This window comes from Pagrus pagrus (genome assembly GCF_965226575.1).
Source record: "Pagrus pagrus genome assembly, chromosome: 8".
Taxonomy (NCBI): domain Eukaryota; kingdom Metazoa; phylum Chordata; class Actinopteri; order Spariformes; family Sparidae; genus Pagrus; species Pagrus pagrus.
The window spans coordinates 24,355,548-24,378,999 of record NC_140192.1 but is presented as its reverse complement, the minus strand read 5'-3'; the positions used below and the strand labels follow the sequence as shown (position 1 = coordinate 24,378,999).

At 40.7% G+C, this 23,452-nt stretch overlaps 1 protein-coding gene across 9 annotated transcripts in view; it reads left to right on the top strand.

The window, feature by feature from the left end:
• trpm3 (transient receptor potential cation channel, subfamily M, member 3) overlaps positions 1 to 23,452 on the top strand; it is a 165,765-nt gene that overhangs the window by 87,815 nt on the left and 54,498 nt on the right. For all 9 annotated transcript variants that reach the window (XM_084360389.1, XM_084360383.1, XM_084360388.1 and 6 more), the window contains 4 exons: positions 1,549 to 1,673; positions 4,333 to 4,504; positions 19,653 to 19,827; positions 20,778 to 20,901. In XM_084360389.1, coding sequence (XP_084216515.1) covers positions 1,549 to 1,673; positions 4,333 to 4,504; positions 19,653 to 19,827; positions 20,778 to 20,901 — 596 coding nt within the window. The remainder of the gene's footprint in view (positions 1 to 1,548; positions 1,674 to 4,332; positions 4,505 to 19,652; positions 19,828 to 20,777; positions 20,902 to 23,452) is intronic.

Here is a 23,452-nt window from a genome sequence, read left to right as displayed (position 1 = left end):
AGCTATCAAATAATCATTCACCAGCCCCTTAAGGCTGTAAAGATGTTGAACCACTGGATCACTGCGAAAGTGTTCTTTTAAGTATATTATGAGCACTCAACTATACTGAGAGACACTCATAGTCAGACCAGACAGGTGAAGTGATAGCTCTCAATTATTATTTCATGCATCTTTAATGAAAATAGTGTCAGGAAGTGTAGAGTGCTTATTTTTATCGGCAAAAGTCTGTGACGGAGTGTTACATTTAGAGCTAAAGGTGTATTTGAGTCCGCACACTGCATTACGGACTGTGACAGAAAGGATTGAGGAAGCAATGAGGGCTATCATGGACTTATACTTTACTAGGAGTGGTATTTCCACTTCACTCAGCAATATAGGGATTTCCCAGCTGGAGTCTAGTAAAATCAAGGTTGTGAAAAAGACTCAAGACTTCTGTGAGATCTCTTTCTGCAGATACTGAGTAGCAGGATGATTTTGGCCTGGAGCAGGATTTATGAGGAGCTCAGTGGACTGGATCTTGAACACATAGTGGAAGGAGGAGGAGGAGGGCCAAAGCAGTCCAGAAGGAAATTATTTCAAAGTCTGACAGCAGCAAGATGATTAGGTAGCAGAGTTTTTTACAAAATGTGTTGAAAAGAATATAGTGAGGAGTCAGCGGACAGATTGACAGCTTATGATTTATGCTAAATGTGGAGTCAACATGCATATGGAAAAGTAGTCTCTGCGAGTACATTTGAGCTCCATGTTTCTGATCTTGGTAAGATATAGATAGTGTCATGTGTGGTGGGATTAACATTAATGACTGTGTTGCAAAATAAATATGCTTTTTAGAATGGGTTGGTAAGGACAGCATATTTGTTTCTTAGCTTTTAGCCAAAACCTTATGTGTAGTGTTGATACTGGAACTGTTATCAGTGCTGTTACACAATATCTTCACTGTAAGAGTTCACTGTTTGTTTCTGGATATTCAAAAATAGAAGCATTTTTAGTAGATTACGATAAGCTGGCTTGAAATAAGAAAAAAGGACTGGATAACAATGTTTAAGAACAGATGGAAAGAAATGATACAGTGCTGGATGCTGAAGAGTGGGCACACTTGAATACAGAAAGGAATAGAAAGTAAGATTTAGTGACAGAATGGGTGCAGAGTCAAGAAAGAGGAAGAGAGAGGCCTGAATAATGGATAGAGGGATGGATTGGAGGGATAGATGAGGGTGAAGGAAGAGAAAGAATGAATGTCAGCAGGAGAGATGGGATAAGATGGCCTCCAGGTCTGAATGCTGCTCCCCTGAGGACAACAACTAGAGCCCGGGAGCTACAACCTGTCTTTGTTTGAAGCTGTGTGTGTGTGTGTGCGCTCGCATGTTCACATTGGCTGCCACACTGTTGTACTCTGCACCCATTAGATTCTGTTTATCTTTCTCAGCAGAGTGTACCATTATCTAAGTGTAGCCTGGGTATTGATTGTGACAAAACTGTTTTTTTTTATGTTTCTCTGTCCCCCTTGCAAATACTCAACACTAAACATTTATGCACACACACACACAGGGGTGATTCGCCATGTGGGTGATGCACTGAAAGATCACGCCTCCAAGTCAAGGGGGAAGATCTGCACCATTGGCATTGCACCGTGGGGGATCGTAGAAAATCAAGAGGATCTTGTTGGCAAAGATGTAAGTTCCTGAGAGCCAAGAAACAGAACAATATGAAGTCACTGAGTGGGTTTTTTCATGCTTTAGCCCTGATGTTTTCAGTGTTTATGTGAAAAAGGTCACATGTAGTCCACAGTTTCTAGAGACGGTAAATTGCAGTTGACAGTTTATTAACTGAGATGCTGAGTAGGCCAATCCAATCTGTGATAAACACTTGTTCAAAGTGAGTTGGACAGCTGGTGGAACCACATGAGACTGCGGAGCACATGCTGACTCATTCAAATCTCTGAAATTAATGTTATGTTATAGTTAAAATTTCATCAGCACTCTGTCCAACAGAACAAGTGAAGCAGAGACGATTAATGTTGGTGACTGAAATGAGATTATTAAGTGCTGAGGCTCTTTTTTCATGCTTGATTGGTCTCAACTGTATGCCTAATGGCCAGATGAATTTTCCTCAGGTTGTCAGGCAGTGCCCCAATAGACTGAATCCAGGCTTCTGAGAAACTGTCATTAATGTTGTATAGATGTTCACCCAGTGTAATTCCCTGTTACTTTAAAACATGTACAATAATTGTGCATATCAGTGTCTGTGTGAGCTATTCCTGCTGTAGACCTTGCTGTAGAAAAGACAGCAGGAACTACAGAAAATACCTGGAGAATAGAGCCTTTTCACGACAGACATTTTGATTGGCAAAGCAGGAAAAACCCAGGTGGAATTTGTAAGATTAATGATGGTTGCATTCCATTTAGGTGAGCTAGTTACAGGGCCCTAGTATTGTGTATGCTCAGTAGTTAGCATGACTCACTGGGACACTTAATGGAATGGTGCCATCGTTAACATTATTGGTCACCCCTGTACTTTTCGACACTTTCTTCTAATTATTCAGCATTTTACCGATAGCGATACCAGTATTGGAAATGTCTCTGAGCCTAAAATGCTGTATTGGGTATCCCAGATTACAGCAGTCTCTGCACTGACTCAGTGCCCATGATCAGGACTCTGCTACTTCCCAGCAACATTCTGTAAGCCTTTGTACAACTTTACTAAAGTTGTCAATATCCGTAAAGGGCAAGTGACCAGTGTAACGTCAATCATAGGTCATTGAACGTACTTTTGCTGATATTTGTGTTATTTTTCAGTTCTGATTAAAAAATGTGTCAATTTAGAAAGTTCCCTTTGTATGTATTTGCTCATGTTTTGCAAAGGGTTTAACTGGAACCAGGCCATACAATGATTATTGCAGTCGTATCACATTCTTACAGGGTTAGTAGTATACAGTTGCTTAAAGATAATAATTATATACATATATATTTTTTGGTATATGATCTGTACTTGGTATCGGCCAATATGCAAGTTCAGGTGTCAGAATCAGGATCGGGAAGGCCAAAATGGTATCAGAACATCGCTATGATTATTTATTAAGAAACATCTTCCCTTTACCTTGTCAAAATTGGTATGCTTGTATGATGTGTTAAATGTCCTAAAGGATACTTCAGTTATATAGTACTGTACTTCAATAAAGTTGGATGACTCACAAGACAGGGATTCAAAATAAAAAAGAAAACAATTGTCAAAATCAGTGCATCAGAGGCAGAGATACTGCTTTGAGACATCTAGTCTCTAGTACAGGTCAACCCTGAAAAATCTGGATCCTGCATTTCCCATAACATAACTAATAGCAACTCTTTATTAGTCCCTACTTGGTAAATGCTCATGCCATTCAAACTATATGCTCCAGTTTGTCACAGGGTTTCTGTTGAAAAAATGTTTAACCTCCAAAAACAAGGCAAGATAATCCCTGATGACATCCTCAGGATTATTTTTTCAAACTTTGGAAAGCTTCCTCTCAAACCACAGAGGACATAGAGTGCTAAGTGAGTCGTACAAACCCGTAAATGAGTATTTTTGCACTTCAGGCTCCCTCGTCTCAAAGCCAGTGGGTTTTTTGGACTGGTTTTTGGTTAAATCCCAGAGTCAAAGTATGTGGTTAACACAAGTTTAAGAGATTTTCAGGTTTTGTTCTGCAAAATAAAATACATGACTAAATACCCCCCCTGTGAATTTTAAGGCTTTTAACATGTCTTAAAAAGGCTGGTTGCTAACAAACAGCTAAATGAGACTTCAGAGGTTCTTGTGGACATTAAACATGACACTGAACACAGAAACTCACTAGTCCACCAAAGGAACGCAACTTGCCAACTATTTTAGCTCCAACTTTTCAACTTGTAGATTCATCAGTTTGTAGTTAAGTGTGTATTTTGTAGTGACCACCTCAAGGAAGCTTAGTGGTGGTGACGGTAGTCATGCGACCGTGGCTTAGTTAGTTTATAGACTGATGTTAGCTGTTTGCTCCCAACACCCCATTAGGTGTTCATACATACATACATCATCTCCGCAGTGCTCTTTTATACAATTGTTTTCTTTATGATAAGTACATTAAAGTTTAGGTATAAAATCAGTGGAATGCTTCTTTAATTAGATCATACTGTAATAACTGCCAAATTCAATTCATGTTGCCCTATACTCGGGTTACATTACTAGTGCTAAGAAAACATGCCCTTGTTACCATTAAACCATACATTTTTCCTTTGTCAAGTCGTCATATACCTCTGTTATACAGTACGTGGACTCCTTGGATGTTTGTTTAATTGTCAAATGTTATCTTCTCCTGGCTAGGTGGTGCGTCCATACCAGACCATGTCGAACCCTATGAGCAAGCTGACAGTTCTAAACAGTCTCCACTCCCACTTCATCCTGGCAGACAATGGCACCACGGGAAAGTACGGCGCTGAGGTCAAACTGCGACGCCAGCTAGAGAAACACATCTCCCTGCAGAAGATCAACACGCGTGAGTGGAATTTACTTTATCTGATTGTCACAGGTATTGCCAGGCTGACCTATCTACCCTAAATTAGAGGAGGTGTCTTTAAATGACATAGCGTGTGATAACAGCATAATGAAACTGTAATCCTTGTTTTATTAACGACACCACTGTGGGTTAATTGAGTTCACACTCTATTTTATAGCTGCGGCCAGACTAAAATTATCTTTACCTGCTTTATACTGAACACATGCTGTCAGACGGTGTATTTTTAGTCAGTTGTGATATAACTCAGTGAACCTTTGAAACTGTCCCTGCCGTCAGGAGAGGTTTATTTTTTCTTTTAAAGCTCCCTGACAGCTTTGATGAACTCCTCAAACGAACCTGCTTGATAAATTGCTTTACAAAGTTGCCAACCCAGCTAACAAACACGGACATTATGACCAGCACACAACCCCTGTACCTGCATATACACACATGTGTACTGTACTGGCATACGCTGTATGTTTTCAGGAGGCATTTTTTTAACCACCGGGTCAATATCACACAATGTAAGGATGGCCTAATTTTGTGTGATTTATGCATAGTTTGACAGACACTGTAACTTAGTACATTTACTCAAGTACTACACTTAAGCGCAAATTCGAGATACTTGTTCTTTACTTGAGTATTTTAATTTTAAGCAACTTTAAACTTCTACTTCACTACATCGCAGAGGCAAATTTTTTTCTTTTCATTTAACTACAGTTGTATGACAGCTTTAGTTACTAGTTACTTTTCAGATTACAATTTTTCATAACCTTGCCTGCTGAATAAAAACCATGTACCTCCAAATTCGGGGATATGGATTACAAAGTTTTCTGATAATCTGAAGGATTTGTTTTCTTCTCCAGCTAAATAAACTATTTCAAGTCCTCTTGGATTAGTTAGTTTACTTTGTCAAGGTATGTGGTTCTCACAAGACAGCCACACTACAAACATATGATGATCTGATAGAATATGATGCATTGCTGTAGATTAATACCCAACAGTATATATTGTAAAGTAGTTAACGGGGCTCTGTGGAAGAGACAGGGATCTCAAGAACGTGTGTAAAGTCACATCCTTTGGAAAATCTGAAGGTCATTGAAGGATGATTGCTTTTGATACTTGCTGATGATATCGTGATACTTTACTCAAGTAATGTTTTGAATGCTTGACTTTTAATTGAAGTGGAGCATTTTCACAGTGTGGTATTGCTTTTTTTTTTACTTAAGTAAAGGATCTGAATATGTATTCCACCACTGATTATAGCTGCTGTTGAAACTCAACAGAATCTCGCTCTATTCTGTATTCCTGCAGCTCTCCATGTCTTCATTTTATAATTTGTTGCATCAAAAGCCCATTATGCTCATACAAGGGCAGCTGGAGTGTATTTCACTTCTTGTTTGTGTGCCTGAAGGCATAGGTGTTTTTGTCCTGTGTGTATGTTCATGTGTTTGTGACTGCATGTGCTCGTATTGGCCGGCGAGTGGAGTGTTCATCCACCGTCGAGCCCTTGTCACATTGCATTTCTTCGTTTTCAATTTACACATTATACCTTTGCTCGAAACCAAATTGATTTGCATAAATACAAAATGCATTACTTTTCTCTTTCATTCTCTTGTTCTCTCTCTCACACAAAGACACAAACATGCACAAACCTCTCTGATACCCTTTAAATGCATTCCTCAATTGCCTCTCACAGCATTGTTAAAAATGTGTCAGGGCTTGGAACAAACCTGAGTCAGAGAAATGTTGTTTGCAGCTATCTATTTGTTATTACCCTCTTTTGTTGTCAACATAAAGCCATTTTATAAAAATTTCCTCAGGGTGTGGGTGACACGAATGCACACATTTTAACATCAATTCTTATTTAAAAACTGAGGGTGTCAGGAAATAGATGTCACCAAATGGATGTGGTTACACTGTCAAGAGCAATATCATGACTCAGACCTTACCTTTGTCGACATTATTTATGTTCACTGTCAGACCCAACCTCTGATGTTCACTGATAGGGACTTTATGAGGGTATTTTAAACATCACTAAGGATAAAACTGGGCTTTTTTATACTAACCACTACCGTATTCCTCCTAATCCCTTGACTTCAGGGAATTAAGAAACCTAACTGGGGTTGACAGGATACGCAAATGTACTTCCTCCCTGTTCATCATCCAGTCATGTGACCTATGGACTTCCCTTTGTCATCCTATGCCTGGACTCATACAAAAGGGGCTGGGAAGGCAAAGGGACGCCCAGTCGTCATACAAGCATCTGACCATCTAATAATGGTAATGTACAGTAACGTCCCTGATTTATCCATCATTTGAGTAGCTTGAACATATATCTGGATCCAAGTTGAGTGCTAACATTGCCTACCCCCAAGGCCTTGTGACCCCTCCTGAGAAGGGGTTTAGAAACTGCTACTCATCCGATGAGACCACAACAAGACAGCCTCATTTTGTCATTTTGCTGATTGAAGTCTTACATTATGTATTTAGCAAATTCTGTATCTGTGATGAAGTTCTTTTGTAACTCTTGGGGAAATAAGCTTGATGTATTAATCATCTGGTGGTCTGGTGTTGAGTGTGCTTAGGATGCAACTGATCCAGTTTCTAAAAAGTGATTTAGATTTCCTAGCACTGCCCCCTTAGAAAGCTTTAGTCGAGCAATTACTTGACTTGGCCTCCAACTGCAGCAGAATAATGAGCCCAGACACACCTCAAAGCTTAGCAAGCACTACTTGAAGACCAAAGAACACCAAGGAGTCCTGACTGTCATGGACTTCCCTCCACAGTCACCTGACCTCAGCCCCACTGAACATTTATGGGGGCAGTTGAGGACTGAGAAAGCTAAACAATCTGTGACATCACAAGATGATTTGTAGGACACTGTCAAATCATGCTGGGATAACATGAGTCATCAGGTTGTACACAAACTTGTGGTGTCCATGGGTTAACCCTAACCCAGGAATCAGATTGCCTGGGGGAAGCAGCTCCTCACCTCTCTATTCCGGCACCCATAACAGCGGTAGTGCCTCCCTGACTGCAACAGTTCAAAGAGGCTATAGTTTGAATGACTTGAATCCTTAATGATCTATCGACCTTGGTCCTGCACTGCGTGGTGTACCATGGTACGGTACATTCAGCCGACTGTACCGCTCTCCTCAGGGCGTTGCAGTCCTGCTGGGTGCTGCTGCATTCCAGGCGATGATGTTCCCTGAAGCTACACCGTCCTGACAGCCATTGCAGGTGATCAAAGGCATTGCTGTGCCTTTTTAATCAAGATGTTAGTGTGGACAGACTGTCAGGTTCTCTGTGATCTGGACCCTGAGGAACCTGGAGTGGTTCCCTAACCCTAACCCTCTCCACTGTGGATGCATCGACCTTGAGGGGGTTATACTGTAGTTCCTCCCCTGCTCCTCTGCAAAATACATAAAAAGCTCCTTGGTTTTGCTGACATTTAGGGAGAGGCAGTAGTCCTGATACCACAGTGCAAAATAACCTGAGTTGTGTCTGAGGTTACATTGCGTGCCAGCTTCAACTTTATAACCTGTCTCCAATAACTGTATTAATGTAGTATAAAGTGATTTGGCTCTACAAACATTATTTCCACAGTCAAAGCAAGTTTACCCTCTTTTGTCTGGGCACTGTTTTACATTCAATGAAGAACATGTGATGGATTTAGCTTTTAATGTTGCCCAGGTTAGAAATTTCAGAATCTTTAATTGGTAGATTTACAAAACCTTAACATTACCATAAAAGTTAATCACCCACCGATTATGACCACTTGTTGAGTATGGCCTCGGCAAATTGGACATAAAAAGTGCTTAGATATAATTGTAATTGTATGTGGTATATACCAATTAAAATGCTGATGCAGCAGCTGCACATGCACACATTTATTAATATTTCACGTTAATTTTATTTATCTGCCAAATGTCAGAAATTACAAATTTCCGTTTAGGGACTTAAAACATTTACACACCTCCAAAAAACCCTTAACAGGAAAAAAATAGAAGGAACCAATAAGAGTTGTTGTTGAAAAGCAATCAAAGTTATACATATTCATTACTAAATCTTTATTGCTTCAAAATTTGAGGCCCATTAAGATTTTTAAGCTTCTAAACATGGGAAAAATACCTTGACACTCTAAAAGAAGGTAACATAAACACACTATCACAAAACGGCCACATACATTTTCTTGTTGTATGAATGTTTCTCAAGTAAAGCCGCCATGTGGGATTACTGTATGTGTCTGTATGATTTACTGTACTTTTTTATGCGCACGTGTGTATCCTTTACTTCTTCATTTATGGCTGTAGGGTTGGCAGACAAGGACCATTTCTTGATTTGATTACCTGTACACGGTCAATCGAGGAGTTTATAGATTTTCCTCACAGCAGGGCTCCTGTGGGATCCAAGTATAGCCTCAGGTTCTGTCAGGAAAGGAGGATAAAGCAGGTAAAGAGAGAAAGAGCAGTTTAGTTTGAATGGCCAAACATGTGGGCTGTGGACCGCATGTAACCACAAGCTCTTTTATCTTTCTTTCTTTCTTTTTTCTCTCAACACACAGTCACACACACTGCACACTGCATGAAAGAAGTGCGGTGGATAGAGATGCGTAATCTCCCCCTGTGGTATTTTATGATGTCTGGGCAATCCTGTGGCTAATCCTACTGTGTCTGTGTGCAATTTTCCATGCAACGGCTATCACCATGAGGCTGCCGGAAATGCTGAAGCAATCAAATTGGATCCACAATATTATAACCCAGTTTTAAGATACAGTATGGGAATCGATTCTATATAATTGCTTTTATTGGTGTTTTGGCCCAAAAAAAAATTTAATATTGCAAACAATGTCTGAACAAATCTTCTGAGTCATGAACATTTTATAAAAACCTGGCAACATTTTGATAATTGTGGTCTTTTTGCACATTGCAAGTTACAGCAACACTACTGACGCCAGTCAAACCTCATCAGTGGAGCACAGCTGCGCAGTCCCAAAACCTCTTAACACCCCCTTGATGAGAAGATGTGTGTTTTCCGTCTGCATACTTTGTCCTCTGGTCTCTACTGCATATTTGATGTTACTGAAGGTGTCACCACCTATAGTTTTGTACCCTCTTTAGAGGAATTTGGACAAAAATATCTAAGGGACATTTCTGGTCAGGGGTAAACAAAGTAAATGTCTTAAGAAAGGAGTCTGGGGTTGGGGGGCTGTAAATATGCCAGTTGGTGCTGACACATTCACACGCTAGAGTAAATGTTGCAGTGCGCCCTGCTGTACATGCATGGCTCTCTCGTGACTTGTGGTCACCAGACATGGTGTAGCTTGATGCAACATGGACTGAGATGCAAATACAAATGATCTTAGGCAGCAAAGATTGCTTCACATGCAAACAGAAGGACAGAGCATACAACCAGGGATCATTAACATACATTGCACGATCATATATGAATACGGTGATGTAAAAGAAATATTTCGCACCCCAGCACACTATTATTTATAGTCTGTAAGGTCACACTTACAATGGCATAACATAACTCCTCCTTACTGTCTCCTGAAGCTGGCAGACATTGTCAAACCTAAAGATGGAGAAAATCAATAAAAATGATTGGCACCATTCAGCACAGCTCACTCAACCATTGCACAGCTCTTTTGACATGTCTCCAGCAGTGGTCATAATGTGTTTTAATCACACACCTGTCTCAGAGAAATGACAAGTAAAAGAGGAAGGGAGGAGAGTGAGAAAATGAAGACAGAGAAAAGGGATTGAGGGCGAGCAGAGAGGGAAGAGAATAATACAAAAAGCGAAGGATGTGTGAAGCAGCTGAGGACCCAGGCAGTGAGACGACATACAGTATTACCTTGAGGTGTCTTCACTGAAAAAGCGGGATGACAAAGTGAAAAGGCAGCAAGAGAAAGCAATATTTTAAGGCTTCATACATGAGTGTTTTCTTATTTTCTCTTTCAGTTAGAGAAGATAAAATATGAAAAATCCTGCAGCTTACTCATTCATCCCTTTATGTGTTCACAGACATGAAAATCTTAAATTGGATGCATATGCTAGGCAGAAAGAAGAGAAAAAGCTGTAAGTAATTTGTGCAAGTCAGGTTAAAGTCTTTGAGTATGACTGAGGCACCTTGAGTGTGCCCTCTTCCATTTCCCCTAAATTACTCAGAAATGCGCACATACCATAAATACTTTGTGTATTGAATGTGTGCATTGGTGCGGCATATGGGTGTTTAAGCTCTATGTCCACTGTGTAACCTTCACAGACCTCCTATAGCAGTAGTTTCATTAATCACAGCATAGGTAAAAGATGAAGTAGCTGGGGTAATTGAATCCAGAAGCCCATAAGGCCTTGCGTTCCAGATTAGCGGTGACATTGTGACCTCCACCATGAGGCAGCCCTTACAGAAGAGATTACAGTTAAACCCTGCTACATGGGAAGTGAAGAGGGTTGTAATACTATTCTTTCAAGCACCATAAGTGCCTGGACAAACTCTTGATTTTTCAGATATACAGTAGCTAATAATATTGCCCCTATTTTGTGCTGCCCAACTGTGACCAAATGGATTACTTGATGGCTCTTGTTCTTTGACACATATCACACAGCTGCAGTTTCAAACTCTGAATCAGGCTTAGAAATGTCACCGTCCACTGAATGCTACTGTATTCAATGAAGCACAAACAGAAGGAAGATATTAAGCTTGACATTTGTGCAAAACGTTCATATTGGTCTCGAGATAATCTTATGAGTCACATAAATTAAATTTTTGTTTTTCTTTGGTCATTCTAAATTAATAAGAGGTTAAATCAGTAGGGCTGAATTGAAACTGTGGGGTAGATCAGTAGATAAATATTTGCAGGCACGTAAGAATAGGCCTTCAAGGACAATGTGGCAACAGTGGAAGTCATGGGGCTAAGGTGTGCTCATGCACGAATGGATGCAAAAAACATGTCAAAATGATGAACACAAACTGCCAGAGTGTTCAACCCTGTGGTGGAGAGATAAGAGCCAGTAGTGGGTGAGCTTGGAAACAAGACTTGCTCCAGGTATGGTACCAGGTTGAGGAAGTGCATGGATGGCAACATGTTATGTGGTGTGGAAAGAATTTGAGTGCATGATCAGTAGTGTGAACTGCTGAAAATGTCTGTTGGGAAATGCCAGAAATGCCCTGTAAATGACTCACACAACTAAACAATGAAAGATTAAACAGCAAAAAGGACAAGTCTGTTACTTCCTGTCATGTAAATGTATATATTTTTTTACCAAGTCTTTGTTCAGGCAAGTGTTACAAACTCATGATGATGTGTTCACTTATATTATGCATTTAAAGGCAGTGCAGAATATATATATATACACATATATAGTATTTTGTGCGTTAGATGCTATTACATGAGCTGAATCTAGAATGTTTTGACAAAATTAAACAAAGAGATTAAAGGTTGTGAACTAGATTTTAATTAGGGCCTTTAACGCGTTAATTAAGATTAATTAATTACACAAAAATTAACGCGTTAAAAAAATTAACGCATTTTTATCACACTTATTTTTGCACCGCAGAACGTTTCTCACTGGATGAGTTTCAGGCCGATTATACTGGAGCCCATTTATTTAACGAGTTAAAAAGCCGCCGACACTGATCACTGCCCATGGATCTATAAAGTTTTAATGTAGCCTGAACGCAGTTCAAACCGACCCGGTGCCTCAGCACTGCGACCAAGCTTTGATAAACACACCGGATCCGCGCCGGTTTACAGTATCCTCCCATAGATAGCCCGGTCGCTACTGTTTAAAAAGCGCTCGTCGCAGTAGAGCTGAGAACAGCGGAGTTTCCTCTGCTGCAGCCTAACAGCTGACATGTGGTCAAGACGTAGGTAGCCTACAGACCTGTCACTGTCTCACGGTGCATAAGACTTCAACCTCAGAGCTCTCTGTCTTCAGACTGTCCTGACCTGTCCCTGAACATCACACAGGGAAAACATAGAGCTGCCTGTGTTTTATTAATGTTTACATCAGGCTGAGTTCAACAAATCAGTTTATGCTACTGTGATTTAAGTAGTTAAATACAGTAATCATCATAGTGTCGTGGCAGGAAAGACCATTTACCAAATAACGTTACTTAAACATTTTTCATTGTGCTGTGCTCTAAAAATAAACAAACAAACTAGTGTAGAGTCCTGTATAAGGAATGTTCAGCTTAAATTTTCCCCTTGAATTTAGGTTCTCAGGAAAATCGCATCTTATCAGGTAATCGTTAATCGATCGATAAGGTCCATCAACTAACGATTAATGAATTAATCGATAATTTGCATCCCTAGTCTGTTGGTCATGGTTAAGTACCACCTTGAAAAAAAATTAAACAATGTTTTGTTGCTTAAGCTTATGTATTCAGTCATTATTCAATGGTATACTAAAGCCCATATGAAAAAAATTGCTTCTCACTGTTCTCAGGTCAAATATTTATATGCGATTAAAATGCGATTAATTTCGATTAATTAATTACAAAGCCTCTAATTAATTAGATTCATTTTTTTAATCGAGTCCTGGCCCTAATTTTAATATTAACAACATTTCTAACTTTTAATTTTTGGTATTGTTATTTTAAAAAGGCAGCTGCAGCACAGTCTGTACAGTAATTGCAGTTGGTCTAAAAAAAAGTAGGTGGTAATGCTCCTGAAGCTGTACTTTACTTTTTTTCTCCACTCAAGCAGTTATGTTATAACAATAACTATTTAGCTAGCCAGCTTCAAGGTCTCATACAGCTCTGTCACCCATTGAGCTCATTTAATAGTCAAAGAGATCAGAGAACAGATAAGCTCTGCAACAACTCGTTGAACCCTCTGAACGACTATTTGTGATGAAGCCACTGCAGTCACTTTTTTTCTGTTGAGACGGGGAGAGCGACAATTCATTTCAGTGTAACTTTAGCTGTCAGTTTTTCAGGGGATGGGATGAGTCCACAGACAGATAACTCATGTTCACTTGGGAGGACTAAATCTAGTGTATGTGTCTGGAAGAGATGAATCCATTTACACATTTTTATAATCCTGCTAGAATGCTTTTTAAACAACCTCCCGGGGTGTTGTGAACATTTGGAGTGAGTCCCTCTCAACTTCTTCTTGGATGCATTTACACTTAGCAATTGATATCTGATAGTTGTCTGATACTTTGCCTTCAGTTGATGCAGGTTAACAATTCTTGAACACACAAACATAATGTACATACTGTATATACATTACTATACTCTGATGAGACACAACATTAAGACCACTGGCAGGTGAAGTGAGTAACATTGATCATTTTGTCACAATGCAGTATTCATTTGGGAAACCCTGAGTCCTGGCATTTGTGTGGTTTTTCAATTGACACGCACCACCATTTACAAGAACTCCAGATCCCAGTCTGATCAAGCATCAGTGGGACATGCTGAAACAAGTGAGATCCATGGCGGCCTCACCCTGCAACCCACAGGACTCAAAGGTTCTGGTTCATGCTTTAACAGACCAGCGGATTGGGATCTGGGATATTCGGGGACAGGGCGACGCCTCAAGTTATTTGTCAAGATCCCTGGGCCATTTCCTGAGCAGTTTTGTGGTGTGTCAGGACACCATGAGGTTGTGTACTTATGTAATGTGGTTTGGGTACAATCAATGTTACATCTGGGTGAATATAAACAGCAGCACAAGATGGTGATGATAATGTATTTTTTATTCTACACATTAAAAGTTAAACGACCAGCAAACTCTGTCCATCCACTTTGACGGTGTTTGAGTACCAAGCATCAGCCATGTAGTTGAAACTGACTCCTGCAGTTGAGTTGTGCTCTGTTGGCTCAGGAAACAGTTTCACCGGTCGAGTGCTACAGCTTGATCCGAGATGTTGTGGTGGAGACAGCCTCTGCACAACAGTCTCTGATTTCCCGTTGCTTGGCCCATTTCGTCCATTTCATTTTCTTTCCACCAGATATTAGCCAGAAGCAGCCTTAAGTACAAGCTGGGCTCACATGGCTCCCAATCCTGGTCTGGCTGGTTAGAAGGTGCAGTGGTCATTGAGCTCAAAGTCTGTTGAGCTCAGTCCAAAACCTGCGCTTTCTTCTTCAATGCTGTTGAATTAATTTCTGTCTCTCAAAGTTAAAAGTAACTAAATCTGAATAGGCAAATGGCTGCTGAATTTGCATGCACCACAGTTGCCATGGTTTTATCCTCAGCACTGACAAAAGGATGACACACACATACCCATTAACACGGAAATCAATAGAATAAAATACCTTTGACCTCAATTTCAAAGTTAAAAATCTCCTTTCTTTTTCAAAGACACCATTCATGTTTGATTCTCTCTGGCTCATTCGGCCTTGGTAGCACCACAACTCAACTCAAATTACTGATGAAAAGGTGGCACAGACCATTAGATTGAATCTTAATTCCTCTTGATGTCACAAAAAAACCACTGAAAAGTAAAATTTGACGAAGCTTTGCCCTTTTAATGTACCGCACCCCTGACCTTTTGTTCTGTAGCCTGTCGAGTCATGTTGCCATCATGGATCTGATGTTTCCTGTCTGCTTTAGTTGTGGCTCAGTTGATGCTGTTGTGTGTGTGAGCGTGTTTTTATTTTTTTATTTGTGGTGTGGGGGGTGCGAAGACAACGACCCACATACTGTAGCACACCTCCTCCAGTCACGCTGATACTAATTTGACACATACAAGGACAAACTCGCAGACACTCGCACACACCCACGCACATAGAGACACACACGCAGAGGATGAGTCATTGCTCGATCCTTAATTAGGACCATTTAAGCATGTTATGTGTGTCTCGCTTACATGCTCCTCTTTCCCTCCCTAATTCCTTCTGCTCCTCGCTATTTCCTCGTCTTCCAGGCTGGATAAATATAGAAAAAGTTGTGGCCACGGAGTCGCATCGACCACCGCTCCCCCTGTCTTCTGCCTCTTCTTTTTTTACACTTTTTCAGGGTAGTGTACCTCCTGAGATATAAGATGTGGGCACTGGGTTAAAACAATCTATGTGGCACAGAGAGACAAGAAAGAGAAAGAGAAAGTAGGGGTTTGACGACTGATTTATCTGATGCGTTGGAGTGTGTGAATGGTGCATGGATACAGTCAATAGAAGAATAGGGGGTGGAAAGACTTATTGTGTTGAGAGAAACAGTACAGATTGTATAGGGTGTATTATGCAGAGTATGTATTTTCTGAAATCATGTACCCACAGAACAAACTGTATGTTTACATTGTACTGTATATATTAGTATATTTATCATAGTTTTTATTTTGATGATTAAAAACAGGTTACATCTTATTAAAAAAACATAACTATAAAAGAAAAATGAAATTTTGTGAGCACGGTGACCATAAAATTCGTAGGTCTTGGGTGCTCTGGCTGAGTGGGTGCCTCCAAATGTACCTGCTGTTGTGGTTCATGTATGTGAAACATCGCAAAGGAGATAAGGTGGCATGTACTGCACAATGGAGGATGTGGTGGTGAATAAATGCAGACGGATTTACTGACATTCTTGAATAAACAAAAAATTTGACATGATTTTTAATGCCAACTTAAAAGCAACTACTTGCGGGGGAATTAGTTCTGCCTCAAGTGGTGTATTATAATATGTAAGATAGCATTAAATAGCTTAGCAGTATCACTGTTAGAGTGTTTGGTCAGTAATACATGTCTCTCATCCCCCTGCTCATGCAGTTAAAAGGAAAATTAATGTTCTGCTATGCCTGCCCACTTTATCCTATCAGGACAGAGAACTCGCAGAGAGCAGGATCCTCCTACACGAGTAATGGCTGAACAGGGAATACTACCAATTCCAGTGATGCTGGTGACAGGACCACCTAACAGGTCAAGCGATGAAATCATTTGAAGAAAAGAAAGAGGCAAATTGAGCTGACTCCATAAAAAGAAAGGAGCTGTGAAAGTGTGTTGACGTAGAGAGGAAGAAGGGGACTGCTAACTGCAAAATGGACAGGAAGTCAGTGAAAATAACGACTACTCTTACAGCAGCATTAACAAAATCACCAAAGTGGCAGCACATTGACGTATATTTGTAGCGCTAGTCAAAGATCCATTTTCCACCAAAATATCATCAACTCGCCTTGCTCTGCCTCATTTGAGTGAACATCCCATGTGTTTGTGCCTTGCCTCCCACTTGTGCTGGGAATAAAAATACCAAACACAGGGGCAAAGTTGATTTCAAGGTCTGAGCACTGATTGCACTGATTGTGGCACTGCTGCAGAAATACACCCAATAGTCCATAATCACATAATCAACAGCCCACTAATTATTTTGATTAGAGGAGAGGGGCCACTGATCCATAGAGTTTATTTTTGATATTAAATAGATATAGATTTGTTTCATTACCTAAAATCAGATGGTAGCATTCCAGTAATAACTGTAGTCATAACAGCCTATAACTTTACTAAGCACCAGGCTGTAAAGTAATATTTCTTTTCTGTTTTAAGTATTTAGTAACTCAAAAGGCTCCAATAACAGGTAGTTAAATAAGCAAAAAAGTGTACCTCCTACCTCACTTCTGGATTAGCAAACAGCTATGGAAAATAAAGTTAGAAATGAAGAGAATAAATCACAGATGCATATGGATAGTCGACTGCACAACAGTCTAGCACTTTGAAGATTGTGTCTTCAGTAAATACGTAATACCAGATGAGCATTTCCATCTAGAAACAATAGGTATTCTTCTGAAAGGGCTGACTCATATAACCAAACTGTACTTGTTCAAATACTTAGTGTTTTATTTGATGTAAAAGCAGAGTTCAGACCACAAAATCCGCCTCCACAGACAAAATAAATCAAAGAACTCTAAGCTTTCTAACAATCACAGGATTAAATTTAAAAAGACTGTAAACTTGCAAGTCAGGAGAAGCAGCAGCTGGCAGAGCGTTAACACTGCTAAGTTTAGGGCTCCAATTCCCACTCAAGCCTCCAGGAATATCACTGGACTGTGAGGCAGTTTTTCAGTGGCGGCCCCAATCGAAATTCAGGTCACATCGTGTCCGTGTATCCAGAAAAACGTTCCGTCGCCACAGTACAGTATAATACCAATGTCTGCAAAACTAAAAACAGCTTTTCATGGGCGCCACACACAGACTGTTAATTGGATTATCACAATTATAACCATTAGGTAGAATCAAATTTAAAGTGTGATATTATTTTGGTGCCATTCATGTGCATTTTTGGCACCCGCAGTGGGAAACAGGACAAACTGCTCTGGGTTGACAGCTGTAATTAGAATAAATGGGCTGCCATGTTTGGCTTCCTCATCCATGTCTAATGCATCCAAGTTCCCACAGGAATAAATACAGTTAATTAGAAAAACTAACTTTGAATTTGAGGTCAAAAGTCAAGCATAAAATGTGCCTGTGAGCCTAAAAGTTAGTCAGGCAAAAGAGAATTTGATTTTATTTGTGGTTTGTTATGTGTTAGTGCCTCTATCAGTATTTGTTTGAGTGTGTGTGTGCATGTGTGCGCCCAGGCAGAATCTTCTTCTACCAATTAGCCATGACACAGCTGTGCTTTCCCCTCCTCATCTGCTCCTCAGTGGGTTTCATCTGAACAATAATCTGCTTTAGATACTGCCGCGCTGCCTCCAAAGCTCACTCGTCATCAATATCCATCATTCCAACCCCAACTGCAAGCTCGTATACACACATATACACACGCAGGTAACACACATTCAGCAGAAAAGGAAGAATCAGATTCAAAATGCAAGTCATTACTCTGCTTCTCTCTCTCACATTCAGCTCTGTTGATATATGGTCGTGTGATGTGTTGTGGCACAGTGACGTTTTACCTCTTTGAAGTAGGCGAGGCCCGAAAATATTCTTCTTATGTAACTGTCCCTGTTGCAAGGCCGCACGGGGCTATGTGAGGCAAAGCTTGATGGTGGTGGGTATGCTTCCCAATGTGCACTTGTGCTTGTGTTGCGTGTGTGTGTCTGTGCATAGAGTATGTAAGCACTTATCTGTATGTGCTCGACGGCCTGCGTGTTTGAGAGACAGACTACGCTCTTTCCTCTGTGAATTATGCAGACCAGGATGAGGGTGCTGGGCGGGGAAGATCCGGCAGTTACACAGCTTTTGAATTAGAAGAGTCAAAACACCCGACAGAAAACACAATCACATGAAACAGAATGGTGTGGAGAGGATGAGAAAGGAGCGGCTGTATGGGAAGGAAAGCTGGAGAGAGTGAGACAGGAAGTGAGACAGAGGGTGGAATGAGGGAAGGGCTTAGAAAATGGATTGCACTGAGACCACTAAAAAGGGAAAGAACACAGGGGGTAAGAGAGAATGAGACTCCTGGGTTTGCAGGGTTCATGGTGTCTTAAAGGTGATGTTCAGTGGTATAATGAGAAATAGGGTACAGAAAGGAAACCAGAAGAGGAAAAAGGAGCAACACAAGCAAGATTAGGGCAGGAAATTCCTTTGAGAGTTTGGCAGTAACTTTAATATCTACAGTAGCTTCTCCTGTACATAGACTTGCCATGTGCAAAACAGCCCACCTGCTTAATATGCATAATTTCCCTAAATAGCCTGTGATTAGCAGGCAAGGAGCCAGTTTTTTGTGTGGAACAGTAGGGGGTTTATCAGTGAAACACACTCTCTCTCTATCTTTCTCTCTCTCCCTCCCTCTCTCTCTCTCTCTCTCTCTCTCTCTCTCTCTCTCTCTCTCACTCTCACTCACTCACTCACTCACTCACTCACACACACACACACACACACACACACACACACACACACACACACACACACACACGTCAATGCCAGGGGAACAGAGCACAAAGCACAAAGTGGGTTGGTTATTTTTGGTACAGGCATTTTTTTAAACCCTTTCTACCATAATTAGAAAGCATTAAGTGTCTTGACAGTACAGTCAAGAGACGTCACAGGTGTCACATCTGCACCTTGATAACAAATTTGGATTCAAAGATCAAGTCTTGTTGATGTGATGAAGCCTAGTTATTGACTCTCCTCCTTATGTTTTTTCTATCCTTTGCTTCCCTCCTCCTTCTTCACATTTCTAACCCTGTTGTTCATCCCTGTTTTCCTCTCTACAATCACACTGCACCCCGTGTGTCTCCTGCTCCCCGCTTGTTTTCTTGTGCAGGTATTGGTCAGGGTGTGCCAGTGGTGGCTCTCATCGTCGAAGGAGGCCCGAATGTCATCTCAATTGTGCTGGAGTACCTCAGGGACACACCTCCTGTCCCTGTGGTGGTGTGTGACGGCAGCGGAAGAGCGTCAGACATCTTGGCCTTCGGACACAAATACTCCGAGGAGGGAGGGTATGCGCTCACATGTGCTAATGTACTAATAAAAATTGCATCCAGTGTGGCAAACAAGTTATGCTGTGTAAAATGCCTTCCTTAGATTGTTTGTAATCAGAAATTCTCAAAATATTTTCTTGTTTAAGTCCCCTTATCAAATATAACAAGCAAACAATTTCTTGCTTACTGTACAGTACATAGCAGCAACAGTGTAAAGGGCCGTCCACAGCAAGAATGAGCACTATAACAATAACTATAAAGATAATGATGTGAGCATCCACACTGATGAACGATAACATTGTGCTGGCAGTTTGGAAAATAGATATTAATGACCTGTTACTGCTGTATGGTGCACAGAGAAGCAAAAAAAAAGTTATTCATACATGCCTGAATCAACATTAATTATCTCCATGATTGTTATAAAGGACTTCAAAACAAACTTCAGAGACTTAATACATGTTGTATACGTGTTTGTTAAGTTGTAAGAGTAGCTGTGTTTCCTCAATGCCATCAATTAGCTCACATAAAGGAGGCTGGCTACAGTTAGAAACAGATACTACACTCACTCCTGCATCGTTATTTTGTCAGAAAGTGATGGCCCTGTAAATTCAGATGGATTCTGCATATTCTGTGATACAAGTTTGCAACTTTTTCTGAAATGTGCTGATGCATTGCTTTAATAAAAAGCAGTAAACATTTTGGGTTATGGGTTTTCTCATGAGTCACACATTGAGTTCAGAGGTGTTTTTACAGCCTCATATATCCAGTTACAGATTAATGTAAACCTGCAGAATCACATCTCACCAAGGACTCAGAGAAAGTAATGCTGAGAGCTACAGTCAACCTTGTTTTCACTTACTGACAAACAAATCAAATTTTCCTGCTTCCCCCTCACCATTTTCTTCTCCTTACCTCTATATGACCCCCTTCCTGAGTCTCTTATTTTTTTTATTCCTCTGCCTCTGCAGCATAATTAACGAGTCTCTAAGAGACCAGTTGCTGGTGACCATCCAGAAGACTTTCACCTACAGCCGCACACAGGCCCAACATCTGTTCATCATCCTCATGGAGTGCATGAAGAAGAAGGAGCTGGTGAGTGTCACTTTAACACATGTGCACGGACATATCCCAGGTATCACACATGCACACATTTGTCCAGGTGTGAGTGTATTTGCAGAAGCAGAGAAAGCAAAGATATGAGCCGTATCTACACAAAACACTGAAGAAGAAGACTTACATAGACAGATGCACATAGACACCTTCTCTCTCTCACACACGCACACACCATTAAACCACTAATAACACCAATATCACATTTCACTTATGCTTTGATGTACTGTATGAAGAAGAAAACTGAAAAATATGTGAGGGAGTAACAAAATGGATTTGTCAAATGAAGCTTGCTCATCATGAAACTTTTATTGAAGCAATTATTACCCCATCTTTTATGCATGGCGTGTAATGTTAAGTGGATGTAAATGTATTCAGATGACGTTCAGGACCAAATGGCCTCCACCTTGAGAGTCTTTACCCCTTTGGCAGTGGTTAACTCAAGAAAAACGTCTTGTCAACTGGGGGTTGTCACAGACATCACCTCTCCCCGAGGGGACAGTCTCAGTCCCTTTGGAGCACTGTCAGTCACATCAGCCTCTTATTAATGCAGTTAAATACTGTCTGTGTAGAGGTGATGTGTGTCTTCCATGATTGCATGTTTGTTTATCATGGTACATTTTAACACAGTAGCAGGGAGCACGGTGCTTGCTTGCGATCCAAAGACTTTGCCATAGCAGTACATGCAGTGCACATGCAAACACCCACACACAACCCTACACTCATTCACAAGATAATAGTGTAGCACATCCTCTATGCTGCAAACAAACAGCTAGCAGCTTTTACGGTATCTGAGCTCTGCAGCATCTCAGACTTATTTGGATGCTCTCGCCTCAACTCACTTTGAACAAAGCGTACAATGTCTTTTGTAAGGAGGGGAATACTTGCCAGATCAGTGACTGTTGGTACTGCTGGCTGCCATAGGCATTTCCAAAATAAATTTGTAATTAGTTGCATAAACATCTAAGCCATATTTAATCATGACTTTTGGAGTAACAGTGCTAAACTAGAATACGGTTTAGCATCTGTTTGGGCCTCGAGACACCAATGTCGGGGCCGATGGTGAGTGTCTGTGGCCTTGTTGTAGTGTGTTGCGCTCCATTTGCACTAGTTGGCCCTTGTTGGCTGCTTTTTAGACGATTGAGATTGCAGAACCGGTGGCGGTAACCAAAAAATTCACCCATTTAGCATATTTACTCGTTTTTCACCTCCGCATTTTCACTGGTGCCATTTGCAACGTTTGATCAGACATATTCTTGATTTAAAGTAGTAATATTAGCGAGGGTGGTGTCAAATAACCCTATTTTATCCTAACAACGCAGTCCTGAGTCTTCTGGTTTCCCTTTTCAAATGGTGTACAGATAATAATAGTATATAGGTAGTTGGTCTGCTGTAGTCTTTGCGGTGTGTTCAAATGGAGCTTTTTGGCCGAGACACAGTCCACATGAGACAACGCAACAGTCAGCCTTCACCGCAGCTAGTTCTATGATGTCAGTTTGATACATCTGTAATGTTTGAAATGACGCTATGGTCCTCTCTGTTTGTAAAAATACTGTAGGTTAATTGTTTTCATTGTTTGTCAGTTATTATGACAATTGTAACACAATGAGTCACCCAAAACACAAATACAGAAACATGCACACACTTAGTGCACGTTGTATTTGCAGGCAGCCCAGCTTTGGTCATGGTTGTGTAGCGTGAAAGTGGATTGATCGCATCCTCGGTGGGGTTCCAGTGGCTGACTGATGCTCACACTGATGGATCTTCTGAACACAATACACCAGAGCAGAACAATGGGGTGTGAATCATTCAGCAGGAGCAGCTGTAGAGGCCAGATAATCAGATGATGCCTCTCTCCAAACTTACAAAACTGTTAACTCATACTACATGCTGAAGCTGAGCACTGAGAGTGTGTTTCACAGCATTATAAAAGTTCCCCAACCCTGCTTCACCCTTACATTAATATTTCTGCATTTTATTGGCCAATTAGGCATTTCTCTCATGATCTATTTACTGCCAGTGAGGTAGGATGCTGTGCTTCATGTAGTATGTATGAATGTGAAAATAAATAGTCATCTGTGGCTTATAACTTGAACAATGCCATAAAACATTTACCCAGACATGAAACTTTGAAAGCATACTCCCTGATGAGTAGATGCAATCCTCCTACTTGTACAGTCTTTTGTCTTTGAACACATACTGCAGTTATTATTGCCCTTGCACCATGCAGAGAATCTCAAAAAGCCAAAGTTTATTATGTTTGTGGGAGAAAGAGAGATAGATGTCTCACCTCTCTGCTGTCTGGCACCTCTCCTGTTTATCAGGCTGATGGGCATCACAGGGGTTCCCTCCTGATCACACTCCACGATCAGCCACAGATTTGAGTGTGCATGTGTGTGAGATTGGAGGGTAGTAACTGTGAGGGAGGAAGAGAAAATACGAATGAGCAAAAGAGAGTTCCAGAAACACTCTTGTCATGCTCGGCTCAAGACCCTAAAGTGGACCAACACATTTCCCTTTGTGGTTTACTGAT